The sequence below is a fragment of the Hyaena hyaena genome, unplaced genomic scaffold (assembly GCF_003009895.1).
Source record: "Hyaena hyaena isolate Hyena2069 unplaced genomic scaffold, ASM300989v1 scaffold_167, whole genome shotgun sequence".
Lineage (NCBI taxonomy): Eukaryota > Metazoa > Chordata > Mammalia > Carnivora > Hyaenidae > Hyaena > Hyaena hyaena.
The window spans coordinates 559,374-581,094 of NW_024080798.1; the positions used below are offsets into that span (position 1 = coordinate 559,374).

A 21,721-nucleotide genomic window follows, 5' to 3' on the forward strand; every position below is an offset into this window, starting at 1 on the left:
TTTTTTTCCCAGAGATCACATGAAACTGAATAGATAGTTAACATAACTAGTAGCTGGTAGAATCTGTGGCGTGACTACATTACTTATCGGCTGATACTTTCCTAGAAACGCCAAGATACACGGACATGACTCTGTAGCACCTTGATGGCAGCTAGGTTGTTTCAAAAAGACAAATGACAATTTCTGGAAAGTCACAGTAAAATATTTACAGATAGGAAGTAAACGATAGTGTACCGTGATAATGAAGGATCACCTTTGTCATAGTACTACATATAATGTAGAGTACGTAAAATGCAGTGATTTGACTGCAAGGGACAAAATAATGCAAAAAGCAGTCATAATAGAATCATTTTACGTACAAAAATATTACATCACAATAAATAATTTCAAACATAAATATTAAACTTTACATCATTAGGATATTTCACATATATATACACACACATATATATATATACAGCTATATATATGTGTGTGTATATATGTATATATGTGCATATGTACACACACACACACACTCATACATTCCTCACACACCCACATGCACACAAATTTAAGGTGGAGGTATTGCATTACTATCCTTCATCTATCCCATAATGGCTTCCTCTTCAGAGCACCTGGAAATAAACAAACCAAACAAGGAAAGTCAATCTCCTGTATCAAATGCCAGAAGTCAAGAGTAGGTAAGCCATAGATTTTTATATATAGAATTTAAAAAATGACACTTATTAACTTCTCTGGATTTTAAAAGTGATGTATCAGGGCACCTGGGTGGCTCAGTCAGTTAAGCGTCCGACTTCGGCTCAGGTCATGATCTCACGGTTCATGAGTTCGAGCCCTGTGTCGGGCTCTGTGCTGACAGCTCAGAGCCTGGAGCCTGCTTTGGATTCTGTGTCTCCTTCTCTCTCTGCTCCTCCCCCTCCCCCACTCACACACACACACATTCTCTCTCTCTCTCAAAAAATAAACATTAAAAAATATTTTTAAAAAGTGATGTAGGTCTGTCATGGAAACATGGACCTTTCAGGGGAGTATATAGACTAGAATAAACTACTAGCCTGAAACCTCCCACAGGAGACAATGCTCTTCAAATACTGGTACATTTTCATCTAGTTTTTTTCCTAGACATATATGGAAATATTATATATATTCACACTCACTCAAATTTTACTACAGGTAAACACACACAAAACTATTTTATTAGATGCCAAATATGTAAAATACACTTAAAATGGGGATCTCTCATGGATCCCCGCCGACTTTGGCTGCCTCCATCCTATCTCCTCTTTCCGGGTAACAAACTCTTCCTTCCTCTTCTAAATAAGCTGTCAATCACCCGCCTCCAGGTGGGTACCTGAGTGCAGTCTCCTGGACTTTGGGATTGGTTCAGAAGCACCCATGTGATGAACAAGAGCATGAGTTCTTGTGCAGAATGAATGCTTGATGTGAGTGTTTATTTGGGGGCAGCTCATGGTGCTGGGGAAATTGTCTGCCTGAGAATGAAGCAAGCCTTGCTGACTGATGGGAGAACCAGAGTCCTGATGACTCCGTTTGAGCCTCTGGATCCAGCTATGCCTGAAGCTAGACCACTGCTTGGATTTCTCAGTTATTTAAGATGTTAAGTTTCTTTTTTTTTTTTTTTTCCTGTTGCCTCTTGGAATGGAAGCAATCGTAACTTAAGACCATAATTTTGAATATGGATTTCAATCAAACAGTGAAACACGGATACATAAGCGTCAAGTAGGTGCTCCTGTGTCAGGATCTTGAAGAGCCCTACAGGAGAATGGACAGTTGAAAGATTGAAATAAGTTGTAGAAGGGTTGCACGACTTGGCTGAACTCATACCTTGTAGCTGAAGGCTCTGGGACCAGAAAAAGAGTGAACAATTCATTCCTCTGGCCAGCAGAGGGAGCACTTGCTGGCATAATGTAGTCAGACCAGGAATTCTCAAACCTTCCCATGCATGACTCTAATGTAGATTTGTTCAAATGCAGGTTCTGATTTTGTAAGTCTAGGGTAAGGCCTGAGACTTTGCCTTCCAACAAGTTCCCAGCTGATGCTGATCCTGCTAGTCCATGGACGACATGGTGAGTCACACGCGTGTGGAGCAGTGCATTAGCTGAGAGCACTCGCTCTGGTGTAGCACATGGATGGGCTCCACCAAAGGAATTTACTGTGATCTTAAGAAGCCACTGGATTATGTGGGCCTAGGCTTCTAGCTGTACAATGAGGATAAGTGGCCCATTTTGTGGCTTTATTGTGAGGTTCAATGAAATAATGTCAAGTGAGCACTTGGCCTGACACATTGTCAGGGCTCAATGAATGTCATTAATAGTATTAATGCGATACTCTGGGGCAGAATCTCAAAAGTTAATCCATAAGTCACTTGAATTAGAATTCCTTGTATCAAAAATACAGATTCTGAGACGTCCCAGAGACATAAGGACCTCTAGAGATGGAGCCCAGTACGTTTTTAAAGAAATACTGCAGAGGACTCTGATGCAGAAAGCCTGGGGACCTCATATCCAAGAGCGGAGAAGAGATGAACAGGACAGATGAACAGGAGAGAAAAAGCCAGAATACCGAGTCAGTTTCAAGATGCTTAATAGTAAACCTTTCCGGGGGCAACTGACCTGCCTACATTGCCTAATCATGAGTTTACAGAAAGAATGAGAGAGAGAGAGAGAGAGAGAGAGAGAGAGAAACGTGGGACCTGCTTACCTTGACTATAAGATTCGAACCTCCAGGCCAGTGCCAGAGGATGGAGTACATTTTCCACAGTAGCCACCGCATTTTCCTATGACTCGGGTACCATCCTGCAAGAAAACACACGATCTCAGACCACCTGCTTGACCAGTGTTTCCAGGGCTTTCACTGGCTTTTGAGGATATGTGTCTTCCCTGCAAAGTAGGTAGGTCTTCTGAATAGAAGCAGAGCCCAACATCCTCACACGGTCTAAAGCAGAGGCAACAGACTATGGTCTGTGGGTCCAATCCAGCTTGCCACCCATTTCTTATGCCTCATCGATCATCAATCAAGAATAGTGTTTACATTTCTAAATGGCTGAGAAGAGGCAAACCAAGAACAATATCTCCTGATATCTGTAAATGACACGAAATTCAAGTGTCAGTGTCCGTAATAAAGTTTTATCGGAACACAGCCATGTTCATTCATTCACTTAGAAGGGCATGAGTAGTGGAGGCAGCTCTTGTGGCTTTATACAGATACTCAGCACGCCGCACACCATGGTGATGCAGTTGTGACCTGGCAGTGTGTGGAATGCCGTGTGTGTTCCCCTATTGTAACATTTTATTTTTTATCATTACTAGGGTCATGTCAGAACAAAAAAAGAAAAGCGACTTTGCCTGTTGCTCCGTGAGGGTACTGTGGTATGTGAACTATTCTGTTATCAAATTGAGATGGCAAAGCCCTGTGTTTCTCGTGCAAGGACACCGCAGCCGTGCCAGAAGAAAACAATATACACCATCATTACCAACCTCAGCTGCAGCACACATTCCCAAGTCACAAGGAAAGCAATGCTCATAAATTTAGAAAATTCAAAATAGAAGACCGCACCGTAGCATAATTTCCTCATAGCACAATATAAAACTGAAACTCAGTATAGGCGCCTGGGTGGCTCAGTCAGTTAAGCATCCGACTTCTGCTCAGGTCATGATCTCATGGTCTGTGAGTTTGAGCCCTGTGTCAGGCTCTGTGCTGACAGCTCGGAGCCTGGAGCCTGCTTCAGGTTCTCTGTCTCCCTCTCTCTCTGCCCTTCCCCTGCTCATGCTCTTTCTATGTCTCTCAAAACTAAAAAATGTTAAAAAATTTTTTTCAAATGAACTGAGTAAAAATAAACAATGAAACCAAAAAAGTTAAGTCTCCAGGTGGCTGATGTGTTAGTTAAGTGGGGAAAACAGTTTGCCCCCTGGGGAGTTAATGGCATCTCGTTTCATTGTGAACAGCTCAACAAATGTGTCTAGAGAAAATAAACTGATCAAGACTACTATCCGTTTGGGAGGAACAGTTGCTTGAAAAATCGATGACATTGAAAATAACATCAATAATCAATTAAAACACGAGGCGAATAATTTTAGGTGGCCTTTTTTTTTTTGGCTCTTGATGAGTTGATAGGTAGGTATTATGGGTATAATTCAGTTGTTTATTTGAGGAGATGATGCTGAGTGTGAAGTGACCACAGAGTTGGCTTCTGTGAATAGTCTGTGTGAAACAAATTCAGGCAAGACAATTTCAAAGAGGCTGAGAAAACACTAGTGCAGAACAGCTGATGTGGAATCTACCAAGATGTGTGGACAACTGACAGAGGTTTAAAAAAAAAAAAGTATATGAATGCAGAGAAAGCTATAGTTGGTCAAATTGACAAAGCTCATAAAAATGTAAGCTGTCTGAAGTCTCTAATTATTCGATATGTTATCCATCAGTCGGTGCTTAATGGAAAATAGAAGCATCTATCAGGTGTTACAGAACCAAGATGAACAGCTTTTTGCTACCACAAACTTATCCAGCATCAGTTTTATAAACATTTTTTGGTCAGAACTAGAAATGGAACGCCCTGGCCCATGTTACCATTTAGCAGCCTGATTGCCTTAGCAGTGGGCAGGTTTGATGGTGAACTTTTGAGCTCAGAGCTGTGGATTAACATGTTTCTGAATGAGAACTGTTCTCAGTCGCTGTGACCGGATACTCACGGCTTTGGACACTGGCTCTTGCCATGGACCAGACCATATTTCTTAAGGAATGGAATCTAAATGTCAAGGCGACACTGAATTTATAGGCACAGCTTACACGGTGGTAAAGTCATTTCAATGTCGATTCACAGTGTTCCTATCTAATCATGCAAAGCGCTTTATGTACGCTCCATTCTGTGGAGAGTTAAGAACCTATATCTCAAGCCACATAAATTTTTGGTGAATATACTTTGTGAGCTTGCGCGACAGTACCAGCGGCATGTTCTGGATTGGGAGGTAAGTGCCGAGCAAATTTCCTATTTCAAAATCCACGTAACAAGGCATCTGAGGAGCTTCTATCTTGCCTTCAACAGCAAGGGCTTGAATCTAATAGAATTCCAGAAATGCTTGCCAAGGCACAAATATGCTCAATTAAAATGATATGGGTGTGGACTATATCAGGGTTTGACAATACCTATTTGTGTAAATGAATGTTTATAAGATGAAATATGGACAGTCTCATCGCTGACCAGCATTAACAAATAAATACTTATAATCAGTTTTGATAACAGAGAATTAAGCAAAATGTGCAGCTAACTGAAGCAAAATATGATCATTCCCAAATATTCCATTGTTCTCACTGGTAAATATGTTTAAAAATTGTATTCGATTATTATTTTTAAAATTGAATAAAAAATTATGTGCAAATTTCTTTTTGCTCTTGTTATAAATACATAGATAAAAGCACTGATTTTTGCCACTGGGTGGCAAAGTCTAAAATATTTATAAATAAATATGAATTATTCAGTTTTTCCCGGAAAAAGTTTGCTGGCCCCTGGTCTACCCCTTCCTGCCTCTCCAGATTCACCTTGCAACTCTCTAGATACTATCATTTCCCTCCACCCCATCCCTGACCTTGGCATTTCTTTGGGTTGTTCTTCTGACATGTGCCTTATAACACAGGGACTTTGCACGTGCAACACCATTCCCTATGGATGGAACTCTCTTCCGTGTCCCTTGCCCTTCTGTGTGCACTCAACCACCCCACTTTTTGACTGTTAGATTCTTTAGAACCCAGCCCTGCAGCCACTTCCTCTTAGAAATCTTCCTTACTCAGTTGCCTGCCACATAGCATCCTCTAAAGCTGGGTAATTCTTTCTTTACATCTGTCTTCCTGCTAGAATGTAAGTCCCATAGTGGCAAGGTCAATGTCTTCTTTTGTTTTTAAAGTTTATTTATTTTGAGAGAGAGAGAGAGAGAGAGAGGCACAAAGGGAGAGCAAGTGAGCACGTGCATGGGAGGGGCAGAGAGACAGGGAAAGAGAGAACCCCAAGCAGGCTCAGCACTGTCAGTGCAAAGTCTGATGCAGGGCTCGAACCCTAAGAACTCATGACCTGAGCTGAAACCAAGAGGTGAATGCTTAACCAACCGAGCCACCCCGGTGCTCAAGTATAATGGCTTTTTAAATTCCAAGGTCTCTAGAATCCAACAGTGTACTGCTCAGCGTGGCACTAAATACACATTTGTTAAATGAATGAATGAATGAATGAATGAGAGGCTGAAGCTGATACACACTCTTCTTTTTAACCTGCAATTCAGATCGCTTGCTTAATTAATTCCCCTAACACTTTACCACGCCGTGAAGAACTCCTTGTCTAACTGTGACTTCATATCTCACTGTGTAAATTTACCATGTCAAATCAGCCACCCCTCACCCTTCCGTTCCTGCACGATGTTTGGCATCTTAGATGGTCCACATCTTCCACTATTGAGATAAACCATATTTGTGCCTGCATTTCAGGATATCTTCAGACTACATTCCCAGAACTGGCTCAAGGTCCTGAAAATTTGGTTCATATGGCCACACTATGCAAATCTCTTGCTGGGGCGCCTGGGTGGCTCAGTCGGTTGAGCGCCGACTTCAGCTCAGGTCATGATCTCAAGGCTCATGGGTTCGAGCCCTGCGCTGGGCTCTGTGCTGACAGCCAGTTCAGAGCCTGGAGCCTGCTTTGGATTCTGTGTCTCCCTCTCTCTCTGACCCTCCCCTGCTCACGCTGTCTCTCTCTCTCTTTCTCACTCACAAATAAATAAAAAACATTTAAAAAGTTAAAAAAAGAAAATCTCTTGCAAATAACAGATCATCTTGTCTAAAAACAAAGAGACAAAAAAAGCTTTGCCAATTTAACAAAGAAAACAAAATAGTTTCTCTTTAAAAAATTTGCTTGCCTATGATTATGACAGATATTGAACTGGAAGAATGATTTCTAAGACTCTGGTCCTGCTTTTAAATTTTTTTAAAAAAAATTTATTTACTTATTAATGTCTATTCATTTTTGAGAAGGGGGAGCGGCCAAGAGAGAGGGAAACACAGATTTTGAAGCAGGCTCCGGGCTCTGAGCTGTCAGCACAGAGCCCAGTGCAGAGTTTGAACTCAGGAACTATGAGATCATGACCTGAGCGGAAGTCAGATGCTTAAACCAACTGAGCCACCCAGGCGCCCCTAATTGGTCCTACTTTTAAGGACCCATATTAATTCTGGAGCTAATCTGACACCATAAATTAGCTCTGATGACAGACCAGCCAGTCTTCCAGCTAGGGACCTTCTCTGGAGGCTAGAGCCTGGTCTGCGGGTCTTCAGAATGCGGATGTGCTGTGAATGTCTTCTATCTCATCCAAGCTCATGCTTTCTTCATACTCCCTCCTGACCCAGCAGTGGAGAGAACCAGAGTCCAACTGCCTGGGTGGGGTTTGTGTCTCATTTTTAAGTAACTCTCTAAGCCTCAGTTTCCTAGTGCGTCTGTAAAATGGGGATATTTTTCTCCCCTCAGAGGTCTGCTGTAAATGCAAGAATGTATGTAAAGAGCTTAGCAGAGTACTTGGCCTAATGTATCTGCTCAAAAAAATTAGCTATTATTATCATAATGGTAGTTTCTAATGTGTGGGTCCCCATCATAGCCTGTTTTCGGGAAGAAGAGGGAAAGCCTGGGTAGTTATAAAGGTGATTATAACAGCTTTGAAATGCTCATGCGATTTTACTAATTGGGACTCTGTTAATTTGATTTAGATAAAGTCTGAGCTAAAACTCATCATTTTTACTACAGAATACAAAGAAAAAAACATGCTCAGAAAATGGTTAGCATAAACATGATTGTCATGGAAACAGGGCCTATTTTAGAGAAAAAGGTACGCTTTCCAGCATCTTAGAAATAGCCACTCACATACAATGAAACACTAATTATAAATCATTTTTATTTCTTCATTAAAACAAACCCTCTAAAAATCTCTTTTCAATGAATATTTTGTTAGCTTAGTTGGAGCTATTACATATAATTATAAAACGAGTGAATCTCTGCTCCATTATTAACAGCTTGTATTTCATACTTTTCAAAATTTTTTCTGGCTTTCTCAATCAATATGACCAGGCAAGGTGGGTTCCTGTGATTTAGGAAAGTCAGCACACCTTGAAGCACATTGATTTACATTTTCTTTTCCTTTTTTTTTTTTTTCCCCAAGTTTACTTATTTATTTTGAGAGAGAGAGCACACAAGTGGGGGTAAGGGCAGAGGGAGAGAAATTCCAAGCAGGCTCTGCGCTGGCAGCGCAGAGCCTGATGCAGAGCTCAAACTCACAAACTGGGAGATAATGACCTGAGCCGAGATAAAGAGTCGGATGCTTAACTGACTGAGCCACCCAGGTGGCCCTGATTTACATTTCTTTGGAGTGCGCTGGTGCTGAACTGCCCATAAAACATGGGAGGTACATATATATTTCCCAATACAACCCTAGACAGTCACATATATGTGAATATACACATTGTTTAATATTTAGAATATATTTAAACCTCTAACTTCTATCAGAAAGTATGGAAGAAAAAGTACACAGTATCTAAAATGTAATTTTCCTCTCCTGGCCTGCAATTTGATTACCATACTTGCGGATAGTTGGATTTTCTTAAGTGAACTGTGAGATAGGAGGCAGTACGTGGAAGATGAATGAGGGTTGAATCTGGACCACGTATACACTTGCATTCCCCCCCACCTCCCGCCGACATATTTATCTCGTGTTACCTTAACTCCATTGGTTGTAAATGAGCTCAAAGGTATGAATGGAGTGCATCTCCTCTATGACAATACAAAGTTCTTTCACTTTTCATTTCAAAGCAATTCTTCAATCTACAACCCTCCCCTCAGCACAGGGAATGTGGGTTAGGCTCTAGGGCCAGGCCTCAGAAACACAGGCCCCCCCCTCGCTCCTTGCTGACCCCACAAAGTCCCCAGGCAGGCCAGGAAGCAAGGAGACTGGTGGGCACCTCTCCCATGCAGCCTGAAGTGAATTTCCCTTCACTCCGCTCGGCTCTCGAGGCTGTTCCTGACCTTCCTCCTAGAGGGGCAGATAGCAGCTTTGGGAATGGGCATGTGGAGCCCGGGGAGACCCCTGGATGGGGCTGAGGGCCTTTTCCTGCCCTGAGCACATCTGTGAGTCGAGGGTGCACAGAAGGTCACCGGCAGAGGAGCTCCGAGTTCCAACATCTTCCATCCAAGCCATGCTCGCCTTCCTGGGGGGTGCCGCTCACTCGCAAGCAGGGTAGGAGCTCTCGTTCGTATGCACAGCAGGTGCAGCTGGAGCACCCCTGGGCCAAGGGGTCCCACCTGCTGCACTCCCAGGCAGGGTGGGGACTCGCATGATAGAAGCCACATGGTGCTCTGGGTGACAGCCACGTCCAGGCTCAGCCTTGGCTCAGGCCATGGTCCCCTATCCTGCCACTTTGCCAACTCAAATCAGTCTATTTCCTTCATCGTCTTGGCCAGCTTCTAAGACCTTACAGCCAGCCTAAGGGCTAGGAAAGCGCTGTAACATCAAGAGCTAACACCTATTATGCACCTGCTGTTTACCCAGTGACGTGCAAACAGCTCTTCACCCCTCTCTCATATACGCCCCACGAGGGCCCAGCGATAAGGGCCCCCATGCTCTTCATTTTATGGATGGAGAAATGGTGCCCCACGCACCCCCCACCAAGAAGTTACATAACTCGTTCAGGAAGGCCGAGCTAGTCAGTGTGGATGCAGGCAACCTGACTTCCGAGGCTGCGCGCTGAATCTCTACCCTACCTTCTGCAGGCGCCATGAGCTTTCACTTCAGCACCAAGAGCCACCAACTGGATCTCGGATTCCAGCACCAAAGCAACATCACGTGCTGACCCTCCACCCACCACCTCAATCTCCCTTCCACGATTTGATGAGAAAGCGGGCAAAATGGGGTTTAATGCAGGTATACGCATTAACGCCCAATAAGTGGTAGTATTTCTATTAGTTAAAAATAGGAGAAAGCATCTTCTCATCATACAGGGGGAGCCCACAGTGAGGCCGACAATGAGACTTATTTTTACCAGTTTTGCCCCTGATGATGAGACAGTGGTTCTGGGGATTCAGGTTTCCCCACATGACTAGAGTCTTCCTGTAGCTTTGCTTGGGGAAAAACACTGTATTGCCAACCAGGTTTGGAGAAGTGAAGTTTTCACTATGGCCTTTTCTCCATAGCTCTCAGCAGAAAAGGGAAGGCAAGTGAGGAGTGGCAACCTGAGGCTGAATCAAAGCAGGGCTGTTTGGGGAGGAGAGGGTGAGGACTGGCCAGGGTCTGAGCAGCACGGAGGACGGGGCCTCGGCCGCTGGGGGCAACACGGGAGTTTGGTAAAGTGTGTTCCATGGAACACCGGGTTATCTGGGGGAAATGAAAAAGTGTAGCTTTGAGAAGAAGGTTCTGGGGTTGGTCTAACTTAGGTCAACAGCTCTCAAAGTCTGGTCTTGGGCCAGGAGCATTAGCACCACCCGGGAAATTGCTGGGAATGTACATTTGGGGCCCCTTCTGAGGCTGGCTATGTCTGAACGAGCCTGCAGGTGATGCTGATACACACTCCAGTTTGAGAATCACGATTTAGGGCAACCCTGGTTGGGATAAAGGCACCCAGGCTTCCTTCCTCTATACTTTATTCCAACCTTGAGTAAGCTCAGGCTCACTGTGCCTCTTCAAGAAGGAAATAAAATATACAATTTTTTCCCGAATGTTTTTGGTCAGGGAGGCCTATGTTCGTGGAGCATCCTTAGGGGATGCTACTCTGAGAGCCCCAGAAGCAGGTGAGACACACACAGCAGCACGTGGGAGTGTGCTGGGAGCCATAGAGGTGGCTCCACCTGGGTCCCAGGGATTCATAAGGAGCACTCGGCACACCCTTGAGATTAATTTTGAGCTCGGGCTGTCATGGAACACCACGATTTTAAAAAAGAAAAAAGTCCTGGCTGGCAAATGTCAAACCAATTCCCTCCAGGAAAGGGGTAACTTCTCCCAAACGCTTGGGAAACAGCCAACCCATCTTGGCAGGGCAGTGATCATTCTCTCCAGAAGGTGGCACTCTCCGCCGTAATTATTTTTAGTTTCTGGATGAAAACCACAATCCTGTGACAGGCTAACAGGATTGAAACTTATGTTACACAGTTTACATAGACGGTTTCCTACAGAACACGCTTCATGTCTAACCGCGTTTGGGGGAGTTAATTTTTGTGTCCCTCGGAGTGACTAAAACATAATAAATGGACCTTGAGGAGTAGTAGTAGGGAAGAACATTATAATCTGAGAGCACATTCTAAAGCATGTGTGCTCTCTTGTCAGCTCTCTTTATTCCATTCAGTGCAAAGGAAAACATTTAATGATTTACAAGCAATCAATGTGTGCATTTAATGAATCAGATTTGAGGTGGTTGATTGGCTTCAAGAAAAAAGATATATTTCCCCCCATAGACCAATTTAACACTGGCAGCTCAAAATTTGGGCTCTGGAAACTGTGGGATTTCCCTGGGAAGTCCCCACTGGATATTTCTTCCCTTACTGGGGGGAAGCAGCTTGAATTTCTTCTTTATATTCTGATTTTGATAAGGTTTAGCAAATAAAAATACAGGGCACTGAGTTCGATGTAAATTTCAAACAAGCAACAAATACTATTTTTAGAATAAATATGTCCCACACGGTGTTTAAGATGTGCGCATATAGTAAAAAAAAAATGTTCCTTGTTTATTTGAAATTCAAGTTCAACGGGGCGTCTTGTATTTGATCCGGAAACCCTACTTCGGAACGATAACCCCTTTCCCTGTCTTCCTCTTTGTCCTCCCCTAGCCACAGATCTGAGGAGACCCCGTGGTGAAGGTCACGGCTAAAGCAGGACCTAGGACCATGGGCCATACTCTGGTCAATTTCCTATTTGCCGGTACGTCAGGTGCCTGTCGCAGGTTCTCGGAACTTCTGAGAGAAGGCTGGAATGCACAGCAGCTTCTGCCCTGGATATACAAGAGAATTTCCCCTGGGGGTTAAAAATTCTACCCGTGCCTCAGAGGTTCCCGTTTGGTCAGTCTGGCTGGGGCCTGGGCACATGCATTTGAAACTTTCCCAGGTGATTCAGAGAAACGCTGCCCAGACCAGGGTTTCTCAAGCTGCGCTGTGCTTATGATCTACCTGGCGACCTTGTACAGTGGCAGATGCTGACTTAGAGACCACGGGGGCCCCAGAAACTGCATTTTCAACAAGCCTCAGGTGATGCTGACGTTCCGTGTGTCCCGCACCTTGAGAGGCAGGATTTTTGAGCGCGAAAACCTGGTTATTGTGAACCCCCTGTTTTCCTAATTCTCCGGAAACATCACCTGATAAATTACCCCTTTCTTCCTGCCTCTTCTGTATTTCAGTTTTACTTACAACAGCAACAAACAAAAATCTTTTTCCCCACGTTCACAAAAGGAATCTCATGTTGGCTAATTGCAAGGTGTCTGAGCCACACACTCCCTTAGAGGCTTCTTAACTGCTTTCAGCTTCCTTGTTAGGCATCGTCTAATTACTCGGATGGTTCACAGGTTCAGAACTTGGGGAAAAATTCACCAGATGCGAAGCAAGGCTCTTTCTGATACACTCAACCTACACATGCTTCACCTTTGATTTTTTTCCAAAACTTCCTTCCTGACACTGCAAAATCATTGGAGCAAGTTGGAAAGCATGGTCTCCCCTTCAGCACCACCACAACAGACCAAGCAAACAAGAAGGAAAAGAGAAGAAACCCATCGGGAGCCACTCGGCACCTTACCGGGGACTTCTTAATGTCGGAGACCGCGTAATTCCCTTGTGATATCCATCTGGCAGATTCGGTTAAAGACAGGCCGGTTCCGTAAAGGTTGATGCTAAAACGACCCTGGAATAAAGAGCCAATGAAAAGGATTTTTAGACCACGTGATGTCCTAAGCAAAGGCCACACAATAAAAGAACCCTTGGAAAGGAGAAGGACATTAATTAATTACGATAGCTACTAATTAATGAGTGTTTCTTTCCTTTTTTTTTTTTTTTTGGAAGGGAGGGAGGTCTAGGCCAGGCACTTTACATGCACCATTTCATGCATCCTCCCAAGAGCTCTGGGGAGAGGTTCTCTTGACAGATGGGGAAACTAAGGCCCGGTGGAGGTGATTAACTTCTGCAGGGGACAGTGAGAGTCCAACTCACATTTTCCTGACTTCAAAAGTCCTCGCTCTCAACCAGCGCCATTCTGCCTCCCTAACACAGCAATCCTGATGTTGCTCACAATTATCAGATTCCTTCAGGAACAAAATGCCACAGTGTAATTTTTCTAACAAGATCTCGCTGCCAGAGCTTCCTGGGCCGCCGCTCCCCGTTGCGCCGAGCACTTCGCGAACTAAGCACAGCAGGGCGGGACTTCAAAGGAGAGGTGCGTTCCCCGGACCGGCCAGCAGAGGGCGCGCGCGGCGCGTTCTACACGGCAGGCAGCGGGACCGCCTCTTCCACGGGCCCAGGGTTGCAGATCCCAACCCGCTCCAGGATTAATTTCAAAACCGCGCCTCGGCGTTTCCATGTTCATTTCTAAGGAGGCGCGTCAGCAGAGCTCCTCTCTGCGTCCCCTGTCTCTGTTTCTCGCTTTCAAAAATGACTCCACAAAGACACCTGAAATCGTTTCTTGAGGCTTCCTCCCCCACAAGGGGCCGTTTCAGAACAGAAAATGTTCCGCACCAACTGGCTCTCGGCGACTGCTTCCTCTCTGAGCCTTTCACAGGCCCACACTTTGTCAAGTAGTCTTTACTAAAGTGAGGTTGAGTCCCGCGGCCAGATGGGGGGGGTGGGGGTGGGGGTGAGGGGCGTGGAGGGGAATGAAATCCTGGACAGGTTGTTTTTTTTTTTTTAGTTCTCAGAACCTCAGTTTGTCCACCTGTAAAATGGAAGATAATAACAGTATCTGCCCCAGCGTAGTGTAGTGAGGGCTAAACGAAATTAGCCATGCGGCACACCTGACTTCAGAAATACTGGTTACTGGTTGTTTTGTGTGTCTCTCTCCAATAGGAACAGTAAGCTTAGCAAGAGGAGGGGCTTGGTATTGTTTTCTTTGTATCAGCAATGGTCTGTAACACATGGCTAGGCAGCTGATAGACGGTTAATAAATATTCCATCCTGGCTTGTCCAATATGACTTCCAGGACTAGGGGTCACCTGCAGGCTCACTCTCTGTATCAGTGCCATCAATATTTACTACGCAGAGTTTATTGGCCCCTTTGAAGCCTTGGATTCCAAATCTACAACATGGGGACAAAAAGCATCCAATTCACAGAAGTGATGCAAGCATCTAAGTTAGTGGCTCTCCACAGGGGACAATTTTGTCCCTGGGGTGGGGGGATTTGGCAATATCTAGAGATCTTTCTGGTTGTCATAACTGGCAGGTGTGTGTGTGTGTGTGTGTATGTGTGTGTGCACACGCACGTGTGTTACTAGCATCCGGTGGGTAGAGACCAGAGGTATTGCTAAATAGCCTGCAATGCACAGCACAGTCCCTGCAACAGACTGATCCAGTCCACAACATTAACAGTGCAGGCGGTGAGAAACTCTGGCTGCCAAAGGTTGGATTTTTCCTAGAATCCAGGCTCCCCCACTTTTAGTGTAACCTCAGGCAAACGGCTTAACTTTCCTGAGTCCATCTGTAACATGGGTCAGTAATGCCAACGCTGCAAACAGGAGGGAATTAGGTAGAAGGTAAAAGGCACGTGACTCATTCTTTGGCACAGACTAGGTGATATTTAAGAAATATTTCAGGAAATTATGACAGTGCTCTACAGGCGTTAGTGGTTGTTAGGTGAGCGGCCTCAGTAAGCGTCTGTGGTCGTGGCTGGAGTGACGCACACAGCCCGACATTGCTGGCCTCCCCAGACACGGGCCTCTCCGAGCTACGCGATCCCTCCTGCCTGTCCTGAGGCGGGTGTTCACACCGTTCATTACGTCCAGGCCACAATGCTGCCAAGGATCCCTCTCCTTCTCCCCTTCCCCTCCTGCTTCCCATGTGGATGGTCCGCTCCCCCTGCACGGCAGGAGAAGGGAGCTTCATCTGCTTTGACCTCAAGGTTCTTGAAACGTGCAGGCCCCTGACCCAGCTTCTGGCCCAACAGCGCCCCCAGCTGAGCTGGGCATCCGCTGTCTGAGTGCCCCCCATACACACGTCTAGCTAGACGTGAGCAGGTGACAGACCCGACGGAGCTGGCGGTCTTCTTTCTCACTCTTTTCCCACGTTTTCCAGCATAGGGGACCTACGTTTTCAGCTGATAATGACCACCGGAAGTTGAGGGTCCCCTAAGGAGTAAAGGCTGACTGTCCTCTGAGCTCCAAGTGAGCCATCTTTGTCCCTCCAGCCCTCCTCTTCCCGGGGCAGAGGGCATGAGATTTAGAGCTACTACCTCCTGTGGCTGATTTAGGAGAGTAAAAGTAATTCAGAGCTATGCACGGGCTAGAGGGTCCGGAGGGATTTGAGAACGATGTGCCTGAGACTAGGAGAGGTTTTGTGCTTTGTTCAAAGGAGGAGGCTGCAAAGTCCTGCCTGCAAGTGGGGTCAGCCAGACACATCTGCCATCATGGATTTGCACTCAGACACATTTGGGATCCAGTCCTGCCTCTATTGAGCACTGGCTGTGTGGGTTTGGGCAAGCTCCCCAACCTCTCTGTGTCTCCATTTTCCCATCGGAAAAGGGGGACCTTCTCACGGGTTGCTGCTGTGGGGATGACACGCTACACTGACCTAGAAATGCTGAGCAAAGTCTAAAATCTAGTGAACACTCAAGAAATGGTGCCAATACCAGCATCGATACCAATCATGCCACATCCCCGGTGATCAGAACAGAAAAACACATTTCGGCTATATTTTCAGTTGAGGGCCCTTGGGGAACCTGCTCCTCCTCCTAAGTCAGTCCCCAAAGCAGCATTGTGAGCGAGGTCGGACATTCGCTTTGGCTTCTGTGCAATCACTTCTGTGCAATCACAGGAGGGGCCACTGGCTCCAAAGCCCCTGGTGCAAGTGTGCTTTTGCAGACCTTTTCCTGCAAAACTCAGATCTTTCATGGATATACACAGTTGGCGCTCAATAATTGTCTAAGGAGTTGAATTCTGAAAGCCCCGGATATGGCTTGAAGAATGAGCTAGGAAAAAGTATAAATCAGCTTCATACTGGCTTTGCATTTTCTCATTTAGCGATTGCTTCAGGGTCAGGATTTAGCAAATCAATAAGTTCATTTGTCTCCGAATTATTAAAATAAATGAACGCAAATTACCTTTCATTTACTTAAGCGGGACCTCAAAGATGCGCAGAGAGAAACCAGAAAATCCGAGAACTTTTGGAAAAGGCAGGACAGGGCTAATCTATTAGCTGTTAAAATGCAACCCATAGCAGTGGGTTGTTTGAAGTCATCTGCGGCTCTAAAGAAACTGCACTTCAAAAGTTTTCAATTCCTGGGTAATAGAGGAGAGGCCCCCTTTTACCATTATGTCCTTTGTTTATTTTCTTTCTCCCTGAGAGCTTCCTTTTCACTTCCCTAAAATGTTTAGCATTGCTTTCTGAAGCTGGGGGCTGAGAAAACACTTTGTTAAAGGAAAATTCAGATGTGTTTGCCTTTGGATGGTCTCCGGGGTTGGGCGTAAATCCATCCGGGGGAGACAGTGCCTGGGATTCCAAATGCATCGCCCGGTCCTGGTCTCCAGACTTTTGAAGGCTCGTAGGCCAAGTGGGAAATTCCTGACCCAGAGTTGAGCAACAGCCTCGTCAAGACCCCTTTCGGACCACAGCGAGAATGGGGGCCAAGTTCTCCTGGCCACCGTCAGGGAAGGCATTCGTTGTGCCTTCTCAGTCAGTGCCGAAGCTTCTCGGGAGGACAATGCCTGCTTTGCAAAACTCAGAACAGGCGGATCATTACGGCAGCACGTTTCAAAGGGCAAGTTAAAACGTGCCCCACCTCCAGAGAGGCAAGAGCGTGTGGAAGTGTAGCCGGCCAGGGAGACCCTGCTGAAGAGCAAATCCAGCTGATGACGATAACCTTGCACTTGGTCTGAACACTACACGTTTTATACGTCTCAAGTAGGGGTAACAGGTTTTCTCTGCCATGCAATGTTTAGAACTCATAACGGCTGACCGTGACGTATTAGAGGCCACGGGCTTGTGAGAGCCGACCGTGTGCATTTCTGCCAGACTCTCCACTTAGTGACATAAGGCCGATGGCCTGAAATCAGTTACAGGGGTGGGGGCGGGGCAGAGCGAGACTATCTACACCTAGGAAAGCGGCAAATGCTACAAAGCAGGGCTTTTTATTTTCTTAAAGGGCCAGTCATGAAGCATATGCCAGCTTGTCACTGACTGTATAATATTCATTCTATTAGCTGTCATGATTTGTTTAAGCAAGAACCTGCCCTCTGACGTCTAATTTGCTTCCAAATGTTTACCGTTAGAGCAGGTGCATTTTGCTGAATGCAGAAGTTTGCCATGTGGCTCTGATCGGTTCCTTAGGAAATGCTCTTAGGAGTGGCAGTACAAGATCAGTAGCTCTGAGCATCCCCAAGCGGCGGTTCTAACCGTATTCCCAGGAGCAGAAGCGGTCAAGGGTCCCCTGAGCGCAGGGTGGGACATGGGTCCTTGGTCGGGGATGCCCCCTGCACATACCTGTGGGCACTTGGCGGCGCTGTAGCAGTCCCCAGCTGTGGCAAAAGGGACAGGGTGTCCTTCGCTTGTCCTGGCAAACTGTAAGTCAGTGGCTGTGGGGTTTTGGAGAAACGGAGGGGAGAGAGAAGTACAAAAAGGGACAGAAGGGAAGAAGGGTAGTGAGAGAAAGAGGAAGAGGGAAGAGGAGAGGAAAAAACACCGAAGTATCATTAGTCAGCAAACAGATCCAGATGTACACCGCTTTCTCCCCCTGGCATCTGGGCTCCTCGAGCCTCATTCCCTGGGTTTTATCTGCAAGGTCGGGAAGCCAAAAGGGGTGGGGGGTGTAAGGTGACTTTGGAGTCGATTCTCACATGTATACGTAAATATGTGAATCACGTCGATCAAGTGCAGTGTCACTGGATGGCTGTGGGCCTCCTGCGTACGTACGGCCTCCCAGCTTTCAGGACGGGAAGAAACCAGCCACAAAAGCATTTCCAGCTACTTAGGAGTTATTTCCTGGGGCTTCAGCTGCCCTCCCATGGCCTGTGCACTATTACTGCCAAAATGCGGAGCAGTTAGAACCCACATCTTAAAAGTATTAATGGCAGTTTCTCAAGTTTGGGGCTAACTTGTAGTTCAAAAAAAAAAAGGCCAGTGAAAACAATGCTTGTATTTTTAACCTCTTCGTAGCTCCCGGGAGCGGCTCTACCACAGATCGGGAGTCGAAGCAAGAACCTCACGAAGGCTATCGCTCGTGCAAGGAGAGACCACTTTTGACCTTCCCACCTTGCCTTTTGGGAACAGCGAGAGGCCTTAATCCTTCTGCAGGCCCAGTGGGAAGGAATCTGAGTTCCCTGCCCTGCAAGGAGAGGGGCCCTGTGGCCGCGGCACCCCGAGGCCTTGAGTCCTGGCTGGAGTGATTTTCTAAGCAGAAAACCTGCAGACTCTCCGCCTTTAGCTCCATCAGACTAGCTGAAGGCCATGAAAAGTAACTTGGTACCAATCAAGTTTAATCTACCTCAAGGGGAAAGCAGCGCAATATTACGGGAGCAATGGTAATGAGGGGAAATTAATTATTCATTATTTCTGTTTTTCCTCTATTTGGAGGAACACGTTTGGATAGTTCAGCTATCTTTGCTATGATGAACATCTCTACAAAAATGCTGTGTTGGCTACACCATGAAATCAGACCGCGCGGGGGCTGGATACAGGAGGTAAGTCCGAGGTCCACTTTTCTTCTGTAGATCGACAATCAGATAAAATTAGCTGTGTGTGCACTGTGCAGGGGGAGGCAGGTGTGTGTGTGGGGTGGAAGATTCCCTATGACTCTCTTTAAGGTGTGTATCTGCTCTGTCTTCTCTCTTACAAGCTTCTGCTATTACCCTTCCTTTCCCCACACTGTTACCCTGTGCCTGGCTAACTCCTACTTGGCCTTAAAACGTCAGGCTCAGTGTCATATTTTGGGGTATGCAGCCCTGACTCCCCCACCACTGCAGCGGTTACTTTTAGTGGCCTTCACCTACTCCATTCATTCATTTCTCACAAATCTGACAAAGCTCTGCCCTGGGCAAGGCACCTTCTAGGGACTGGCTGTACCACAGTCAAATGGAAAGGAGCCACCCCGCCCTCGCGCAGCTCGGACCCCAGTTGTCATCACTGGATGGTGAGGCCACCCATCTCGGTCGCCACAGCATCTCAGAGCCTTGCCCCTAGCCAGCGTGCGGTGTGCAGCGTGCTGGCTGAATGGGGAGAGGAAGGAACACATTCCCACCCCATCCCCGTACCCCCATGACACTCTACCAGACTTACTTATTATCTGCATTGTGGTCAGGTCTATTCTGATCTTCTGGAAGCTGGAAAAGCCCGCTGCTGTGTAGTCTTTCCGACACTGGCAGTCATCCCGCCGGGTTCCGTTGTAGGGACATTCGGTTGGGTTGTGCAACCTATGTTACGGAGAGAACGTTCTGGTGAGGCTGGAAGGTATTTCCAGGCGATCTCCCCGTGTGCGTATGCCTTCGGACCCTGAACGCTCCTACCTGTGCCCGTATACCTCGGAGAAGTTTTCCGAGTCACCATGGACCAGGGTTATGTACTCCTTGGGGTGGTCAGACTGCAGTCCTGCGCAGAATATCTGGAAGAGAGGCCGGTAATAACCTGTGAAGAGCGGCTCTGAGATGAGACCATGGGACCCAGGGCCACTCACTCTCCAGTCATTCTAGAAATAACGACTGATGTCCAACGTTCACCTTCAGGAGCTTTCCTTTGATGAGCAGGAAATATTCACCATCTTCAGTGGCACCTTTCAGTCTCTTTACCTCCTTGCAGTCTTGGGGTAACTCACCTACAAAACACGAGACACACAAATGGGACTGTGAGGCCCCAAGCTCCCCACTGTCTGCCCCTGGAATGAATGATACTGTTCACACTAATACTTTCCAGCTGGGAAAAGGGGGCATCATTTCCTTAAATAAATTCTTTCCCTTTTTGGGGGTAAATTTTTTTTTTTAAGTTTTTTTTTTTTCAGTTTTATGGACAGGTAACTGACCTATAGCACTGTGTTGGCTTACAGTGCATAGCATAATGGCTTGACGTCTATACATTGTAAATAATTACAAGTTTCGTTAACATCCATCATTTCATACAGATATATGTAAAAATGCTTTTTTTCCTTTTTGATGAGAGCTTTTAGGATCTGCTTTCTTAGCGACTCCCAAACATAGCAAACGGCAGTGTTAACTATCATTTTCATGCTGTGCCTTTCATCCCCAGTATTTACGTATCGTATGCATTCTCTATTTCTAAGAAGGGTTGGCAAACACACCAATAAACAAGGAAATCCTTTTCTCTGTGCTCCAGAAAGCTGGCTTCTACCAGCCAACTTACAGTTATAGATATTGTGACAAGTTTTCCTTTCTTCTGGCTTCAGGTCGGCAGGGCATAAGTGGCTGGGCTGGTCCTCGTTGGTCAGACATTGCACAGATCTGTGTGTCACTCCCATGCCACAGGACACTGAGCACTGGAAGGCAGACCAGAATCAGTGATGCAGCCACTGAGCCCAGGAGGCGTGGGGTCTAGTGGTGTGTGGGGCTCACCGCTTGACACATGTCCAGGGTGTCATTTCAGACCCCAGGCTGCTGAAAACAAACGCTGATGTATGTGGAACATGTATGATGCAGCAGTCTCTGTGTGAAGCATGATACATACCCAACATATATATATGTGTATCTTACCTATGTATTTATATTTATATGTATATAAATATGATGTATATGTCAATATGTATATAACATATACATATACAATATGTCATTTTCTCATTGAAGCCTTACAAAAGTTTTCTGAGATAGTATTCCAGTATTCCCATTATTCTATTTTTACAGAGAAGACATTGGGACCCAAATGTCAAGAAACTTGTTCAAGGTCATAGTGGAGTCCAGATTCAAACCCTAACCCCTTTCAACTGATCCTATACTTTGTCTCTTCACTTTTCAACACTGAGAACCCAGTGGTTGGGAACCAGGGGGAGCTGGCAATATTCCAGGCAAGTCGTGATTAAAAATAGTCTCACGTATTGTACCCCTAATGCAATGAAATAGTCCCATTGAAGAGGGGCTAGAAAGTGTTGACTTCGTAACAGCAGAAGCAACAGCGAACTCTTCTGTAACTCTTAGGAGGTGACCGAGTTCTGGGAGCTGGTGTGTAAAAACATTGTGGTAAAATACGTGTAACTTGAAATGTGCTGTTATGATCTATGTTTACTATTTACATGTTAACTCGTTTCTTCTTCACCACCCCCCATTTTGTAGATGAGGAGGCAGAGACACAAAAGTGTGGCGCCTTTCATTCAGCTGGGAGGTAGGAGAGTCAGGATCCACAGAGCAGGGGTCTGGCTACGGAGCCCACGCTCTGTGCACTGGGCCACCCTGCCAGACGAGAAGAGAACCTTCTCTTCCCATCAGCCCAAGTCAAGATGCTAACTCCAGTGTCTTCCCAGCGTCTCTCCCGGAAGGAGAATCCCTAGGGATGGGCCAGCCGGGACGTGTTTAGGAT

At 46.0% G+C, this 21,721-nt stretch overlaps 1 protein-coding gene across 4 annotated transcripts in view; it reads right to left on the reverse strand.

Annotated features, from left to right (window-relative positions):
• Nucleotides 1–471: 471 nt before the first annotated feature.
• ADAMTS9 (ADAM metallopeptidase with thrombospondin type 1 motif 9) overlaps nucleotides 472–21,721 on the reverse strand; it is a 164,812-nt gene continuing 143,562 nt past the window's right edge. For all 4 annotated transcript variants that reach the window (XM_039240054.1, XM_039240056.1, XM_039240057.1 and 1 more), the window contains 8 exons: nucleotides 20,555–20,687; nucleotides 19,918–20,012; nucleotides 19,708–19,802; nucleotides 19,481–19,614; nucleotides 17,690–17,781; nucleotides 12,807–12,911; nucleotides 2,722–2,816; nucleotides 472–617 (listed from right to left, as the gene is read on the reverse strand). In XM_039240054.1, coding sequence (XP_039095985.1) covers nucleotides 2,727–2,816; nucleotides 12,807–12,911; nucleotides 17,690–17,781; nucleotides 19,481–19,614; nucleotides 19,708–19,802; nucleotides 19,918–20,012; nucleotides 20,555–20,687 — 744 coding nt within the window. In that variant the 3' untranslated portion in view covers nucleotides 472–617; nucleotides 2,722–2,726. The remainder of the gene's footprint in view (nucleotides 618–2,721; nucleotides 2,817–12,806; nucleotides 12,912–17,689; nucleotides 17,782–19,480; nucleotides 19,615–19,707; nucleotides 19,803–19,917; nucleotides 20,013–20,554; nucleotides 20,688–21,721) is intronic.